The sequence below is a fragment of the Nansenia antarctica genome, assembly GCF_963989245.1.
Source record: "Nansenia antarctica genome assembly, chromosome: 12".
In the NCBI taxonomy this organism is placed as follows: Eukaryota; Metazoa; Chordata; class Actinopteri; order Argentiniformes; family Microstomatidae; genus Nansenia; species Nansenia antarctica.
This window is the reverse complement of record NC_137682.1, coordinates 21930635-21938134: the sequence shown is the minus strand read 5'-3', so window position 1 is coordinate 21938134 and position 7500 is coordinate 21930635. Positions and strand designations below refer to the sequence as shown.

The 7500-nt window shown below is 45.8% G+C and overlaps 1 protein-coding gene across 1 annotated transcript in view; it reads right to left on the bottom strand.

Annotated features, from left to right (window-relative positions):
- dync2h1 (dynein cytoplasmic 2 heavy chain 1) overlaps positions 1-7500 on the bottom strand; it is a gene marked incomplete at both ends in the record, with an annotated part of 167986 nt that overhangs the window by 75617 nt on the left and 84869 nt on the right. Inside the window, 3 exon segments of the mRNA XM_080542931.1 lie at positions 4500-4623; positions 5092-5190; positions 6371-6391. Of these exon segments, the coding sequence (XP_080399057.1) occupies positions 4500-4623; positions 5092-5190; positions 6371-6391 (244 nt within the window).

Below are 7500 nucleotides of genomic sequence, written 5' to 3'. Positions count from 1 at the left end.
ACGGACACTTCGTTAGTTTTGATGTGCCAATCAGGGAGAGAGACACAGATCTCCAAATTCAAGTCGGAAAATCTGAGGAACTGTTTCACTAAGAGATCTTCTCCACTGTGTTTAAAAGGGATAGCTTCACAGCCTGATATACAGCAAATGATCAGATGGATGTTCTGATGGATTTGTGTGTACTAAAGGAATTGTAAGATGTATTCAATGCAACAATTGCTATGTTCTCAACATTCATAAAACACATGAATGATATAGAACACATATCCTGAAAAATAAAATATATCACACTTGATAGCTTGTGTTTATTGGAATGTTAGGACTTTTTGAGAAGAGGGGAGGAATGCCCGAATAGTGAAAATGAGGCTTAGATTGAAGTGGGGTAAGCTTAAGAATAACCCCTATGTCTGGACCAGATACTGAAAGCTATGGGCCTACTCCAAAATGGGAAGGTTTCCAGAGTTCTCTGAACATGTAATGAGTTATTAGTTATCAGATGTGAACTCCCTTAAAGATGCCATACAGAATGTCTGAATGTCAAAGGATAATTGAGTGTTCACAGTGACCAGGGGTGTGTGCAAACAGCAGTAGTGCAGTAGTGCTCATGGGCGTGGGAAGGTATGCCCCTGTATGCCCAATCAGGTACATCATTGACAATACTCAAACTATGGGCCACAAGAAACAAGGGAACTGCCCGTCCGCAGAGCCCTGCCACTGGGCCCGTCAAACTATGCTCGGTGCCACTGTCACTCAGCTCAAACCAAGCACCCCCTCCCCCCCTTGACTGAACCCCTTGCTTCGAAAACACACTGCCAAGTCAATTTAACTTCTGGGATATCGATCTGTCCAGTTAGGAGGCGTAAACGATTGTTAATCAATCTCACCTGCTTTGGTGTAAATGAAAGCGACGACATCCTTCCTGACAGATTTCTCTAGTTTAGCATGTTGCTAGAGCCCTTGTCACTACTGGTAGCCTGAGGCGGGACCTGCAGCCCATTCAGGTTGCACAGGTAGTCCAGCTCCTCCAGGAGGGCACATCCATACGTGCCGTCGCAAGAAGGTTTGCTGTGTCTCCCAGCACAGTCTCAAGAGCGTAGAGGAGATACCGGGAGCCATCACACGAGGAGAGCTGGACAGAGCTGTTATAGAGGAGAGCTGGACAGAGCTGTTATAGAGGAGAGCTGGACAGAGCTGTTATAGAGGAGAGCTGGACAGAGCTGTTATAGAGGAGAGCTGGACAGAGCTGTTATAGAGGAGAGCTGAACAGGGCCGTAGAAGAGCAACAACCCAGCAGCAGGACCGGTATCTGCTCCTTTGTGTGAGGAGGAACAGGAGGAGCACTGCCAGAGCCCTACACAATGACCTCCAGCGGGCTACTGGTGTTCATGTTTCTGACCAAACTGTCAGAAACAGACTCCATGAGGGAGGCGTGAGGGCCCGACGTCCTCTAGTGGGACTTGTGCTCACAGCCCAGAACCATACAGTCCAACACCATACAGTCCAACACCATACAGCCCAACACCATACAGCCCAGCACCATACAGCCCAACACCATACAGCCCAACACCATACAGCCCAGCACCATACAGCCCAACACCATACAGCCCAACACCACACAGCCCAGCACCATACAGTCCAGCACCATACAGCCCAGCACCATACAGCCCAGCACCATACAGCCCAACACCATACAGCCCAGCACCATACAGCCCAGCACCATACAGTCCAACACCATACAGTCCAACACCATACAGCCCAGCACCATACAGTCCAACACCATACAGCCCAGCACCATACAGCCCAGCACCATACAGCCCAACACCATACAGCCCAGCACCATACAGTCCAACACCATACAGCCCAACACCATACAGCCCAGCACCATACAGTCCAGCACCATACAGTCCAGCACCATACAGTCCAGCACCATACAGCCCAGCACCATACAGCCCAGCACCATACAGTCCAGCACCATACAGTCCAGCACCGTGCAGCTCGACTGGGATTTGCCGGAGAACAGCAGAACTGGCAGGTTCACCACTGGCGCCCCGTTGTCTTCACAGATGAGAGCAGGTTCACACGTGTGACAGACGTGAAAGAGTCTGGAGACGCCGTGGTGAACGTTATGCTGCCTGCAACGTCATCCAGCATGACCGCTTTGGCGCGTCAGTGATGGTCTGGGGAGGCATATCCTTGAAGTGTTCCCTTCATTTCTTGGAGCAGCGTAGTAACATCTTTTTTTTTTTTGCTGAGTGGGGCAGTCCCACTCATATTGTTCATTTTATTGGACAGATAGAGTGAAGACAGACAGGAAAGTAAGGAGAAGAAGGGAGAGAGGGCATGTCAGCAGGGCATGGGCCAGATTCGAACCCATGCCGACATGGGCATATGTGTGCACTGTAGACCGCGGTGCTAGACCCCTGGACCACCCCAGGCCACGTAACATTTGATTCAAGATTCTAGAATGCCCACCCGCGACAACATGCACTCTGTGTTCTCTCAGTCATTTCAGAACTCACTTAGGTTAGGCGGGGAGGGGAGGGGAGGGGAGGGGAGGGGAGGGGAGGGGAGGCGAGGGCAGCAGGAAGGGAGGGTGGGTGAAAAGGTATGTGCACTGTGATGTATTTGATTGCAACAATTGTTCACAAAAAAAGGGGCTGCCTTACAAGAGAGTGCAGCACTTGACAGAAAGACAGACAGTGCAGAGGGGAGGACTTGCTGTGAAGCTGCTCCTGTGTTAACATGATTTATATGGATGTTTACAGCTACAGAAGACACACACCACTGAGACAGTGGGATTCACACCCCAACACTTTCACTTTTATTTTTACTGCCATATCATTTGTGTTGATATTTTACAGTACACATCACATCTGAATAATGTCACATGGCACCTTACTAGGGGTGCCATTGAGACATCTTGTGTCCACCTGCTGTTATGTCACCATAGAGGACCGTGTGTCTCCATGGTGATGACAAGATATAAAAGTCAGGGTCACAGTTTTCAGACAGAGCACCATTTACGTGTTCAAGGACACGTACTACTATCTCTGTTTTTAGTTGGATAATTCCTTCTTTTATAAAACAACTATTAGACCTTGCTATGGGTCAAACCCAGAACATCTACTAGACCCTACTATGGGTCAAACCAGAACATCTACTAGACCTTACTATGGGTCGAACCCAGAACATCTACTAGACCTTACTATGGGTCGAACCAGAACATCTACTAGGCCTTACTATGGGTCAAACCAGAACATCTACTAGACCTTACTATGGGTCAAACCAGAACATCTACTAGGCCTTACTATGGGTCAAACCAGAACATCTACTAGACCTTACTATGGGTTAAACCCAGAACAGAAATGAGGTTCCAGAAGTAGACGGACCTCAGAAGGAGTCCAGAAAAAACACAAAGCAAAGAAATAAAAATGGACAGAGTGTTGTAGTGTTTGTTCAACTCCTGAACCTACAACCTCACGAGTTTAGTCCCATATCTATCTTCATACAAAAGCCCTGAGGCTGAAAGCTCTTATACCTCTGACAGCGGTAAGTGTTATGAGGAGTCTCAAATCATTTATTTACACATTATCGCTATATTTTATTCAAGATTCTAGAATGTTAAGCGTTTCCGCCGGCGAGATCTTTGTTCTCTCAGTCGCTTCAGAACTCATTCAGTCACACAGCACCTCAGCTGTCGTTTAGTCAGGACATGTTCCCAGGGTTCCCACACCTTCTGAAACATCAAATTCAAGCACCTTTCAAGGACTTTCAAGACTCAATTCCCTCAAATTCAAGGACCCAACACGGCATAGTTTGAGACAGAACTAGTTGACGAGCTAAGTAAACCATTTTTGAATATATATTTTGTTTAGAGAGAGAGAGAGGGGAATTCAAGCACTTTCAATGACCCATGTCTATTTTCAAAAACTTTTAAGACCATTCACAAACTTTCAAGGATTTCAAGGACCCGTGGGAACCCTGTGTTCCATACAAGCAAGTCTAGATTCCTTTTTTTAGGAAACAATCAGCATCTAACGATGTTAATTTAACCTAAGAATCTGAGAAAACATCACCCGTTTACTCGTAACACCGACTCATCATATATTACATTTGGTTTAATTTCCAGCGATAGCTTCTTATCTTATAATTTAATAACAATAATAATAAGAACAATAATAATAATAATAATAATAGTAATATCTGTCTATCTATCCTTACTGCAAAGGGGTGTGGGGGGCGTGTGTGAGTGTGGGCGGGGCGTAGGGGGCCTGTCATGACTGGCTCCTCAGGACAAATCACTTTGATAAGGCTGGTTTAGGGGACCCACCTAGTTGAAAAGCTCCCCTATAGGCTGAAAGTGAATTTGGATGTAAATTGAAGGACTAACACTGAATGTGTGTATGTATGTGTCTGTGTGTGTGTGCGTGTGTGTGTATGTGTGTGTGTGTGTATGTGCGTGTGTGTGTGTGTGTGTGTGTGTGTGTATGTAAACCCACCCTGAGCTATCAGGTCTCTCCTCAGTAGTGGGTACAGTACTGGCTCCACCCCGTCCATCTCCTGGATGATGAGAGTCTTCCCGAAGCGCACGGCCAGCTCCAGACACGTGATGAAGTTAGCGTCCTGGGACACGGTAATGAATGTTAATACAATCTATTAGAAGGAACGTCATTATACATGACATTATTCCCACACCTTCTAAAACATCCAATTCAAGCACCTTTCAAGCACCTTTCAAGGACTTTCAAGACTCAATAGTTTGAGACATATGTATGTGAGACGAGGCATAGTTTGAGACAGAAGTAGTTGACGAGCTAAGTAAAACATTTTGGAATCTTTTTTTTGAGAGAGAGAGAGAGAGAGAGAGAGAGAGAGGGGAATTCAAGCACTTTCAATGACCCATGTCTATTTTCAAAAACTTTTCAGACCTTGATTTATTTTTCTCAAATTCAAACATTCAAGAATTTCAAGGACCCGTGGGAACCCTGATTATAAGTGATCTGAGTATCTGTGCTTAGGCGACAGATAGTTCTGCTTCTGGACACGTGTGTGTGTGTGTGTGTGTGTGTGTGAGTGATTGACAGGAAGTACCTGTTGGTTGATGATCTCTAGGCGATGGTCCTTCAAGTGTGTACGGAGCCATTCTGTGGCACGGGAGGAGGGGTCGATGAGGAATGGACATGCAACACTCTGAGAATGAGAGAGAGAGAGGGAGAGAGAGAGAGAGGGGGTGGGGGGAGAGGGAGAGAGAGAGAGAGAGAGGGAGAGAGAGAGAGACAGAGAGAGAGAGAGAGAGACAGAGAGAATGAGAGACAGAGAGAGAGAATGAGAGACAGAGAGAGAGAGGGAGAGAGGGAGAATGAGAGACAGAGAGAGAGAGAGGGAGAGAGAGAGGGAGAATGAGAGACAGAGAGAGAGAGAGGGAGAGAGAGAGAATGAGAGATAGAGAGAGAGAGAGAGAGACAGAGAGAGAGAGAGAGTGAGAGGCATTAGTAAAAAGACTGTCCGGTGACTCCTCTTTTGTCAGACAAGGAGCTTTGAGGCCCGACACAGACCCATATTGGGATGAATCGTGGCTAAAGTCCATCAACATTTTGAGTGGTTGTGTGTGGTACTATTCTTTCTTTTGACGTTCTCTTTGAGAAGCCCGCTCCTCTCTCCCGTCTGTCACAGCGATTGGCCAGAGTGTCACTTCCTGCCTGCCTTAAGACCCATATAGAACACACACTCTTGACACCAGAGTCAACCAGACAAAAGACTTTAAATCCCTCTCCTTTTATGAAATCTATCCCTCTATTTCATGGTGTCAAACCCTCTCTCCCTCTCCATCACACACAGCCTGTTTATCTTTCTCTATCCCTCCTCCTTCTCATCCCTAAGTATCCCTTTCTCTCTCTGAGTGGTCACCCTCTCTATTGCAATGAGGATGTGGTTGTTCATGCCACAGTGTGAGTTTGTGTATGTGTGTGTGTGCGCGTGCATGCGTGTGTGTGTGTGTGTGTGTGTGTGTGTGTGTGTGTGTGTGTGTGTGAGAACGAGAGGCAATTATGCTTACAATGTCTCAAAACTCTTCAACATGAATGAGTGTGTGTATCTGTGTGTCTGTGTGTATGTGTGTATGTGTATGTGTGTGTGTGTGTGTGTGTGTGTGTGTGTGTGTGTGTGTGTGTGTGTCTTCAGCACCACCAACTCTTTCTATAAGACCAAATCAGTTGATTGGAGGATCAATCTAAAGTCTGGTACAACTACATTTATTCTGAGCGACTGAGCCAAATTTAAAATAGTTAAACTTGATGAGAACCTTGGTGTGTTATGTGATATGGTCTGGATCGGGGTGAGGTTTGAAATGGATGGAGAGATGAGTTCTTACCCGTGACCTGAGCGCATTGATCTTAGTGCAGCGATTGTAAAAGAAAGACAAACAGAAGAGAGGGATGAACAGTGAGATGAAGGAGTCCATATTATGCAGATGATTTGACCCATGTGGAACAACAAAGCACTTCTCAGTCATACAGCAGAGTGATGCAGCTTCAACATCTGAGACAGTGAGACAATTAACACGTTATTCACATGGTCTCACACACGCGCACACACACACACATTCGAACACATGCACACATACAAACGCATACACACACACACGCACACATCGGCAAAATCTCCCCTAGGGACAGGGGGGACATGCCCCCACCCCCCACTTTTCAAAACCTAGATTCTCCCCCCCCCCCCACTTTTTAAACGGAAAACATTGTGCGTAAACTGAAAAAAATCCTGCTTAATACGCTATTGTTTGGCCAGCCATCATATTCTGGCTGAGAGTGTGAATGTAAATGCATTATGATTGTATTACAGTTTAGCTAAAATCAAGCTGAGTGTGAAATGTGAAATGTTTGCTTCACGTCTGACCAAAAAAATGCCTGTCTTTATTTGTGCCGTGAGTGGAATGTGATAATGTTTACCGAAAAATAAAGGATTTCTCCAAATCAATCCCCTCCAGTTCATCTCTTTGTCATTCACTATTGGAAGTTGAGACATGAGTATGGCATGGATAGAAAGCTGGGATTCTCAGAATTTAACAATAGAACAGCCGTGCCTTTTGTACCTACTCTAAGAGCCGCCTCTGGGGCCAAATGACCATAGTCTTTACAATGCTACGCTGCTATTTACACACAAAGACCACTAGTTGTCCGCTCGTAAATTAGCCTGCTTCCTACACAGAAAAACTGCAAAATAGCTTATCCTGATGTGATTTTGAAAATGTAAATATACTGGGTGGTAGAACGCACATATCTATGAAAGGAGGCTCCTGAACTCACTTTTTTTTTTAGTCACAGGGGTCAAATGACCCCTCGTGGCTGATTCTTGAATGATGGAGCAACTCCAAAATAATATAAAGGGAGAAAAAAGAAAAAAAAGGGGAAAATGCAACACAGGCGGTGGTGCGTTTACCACGACCGCCCTAACAGAAACACACACACACACACACACACGCACACACAC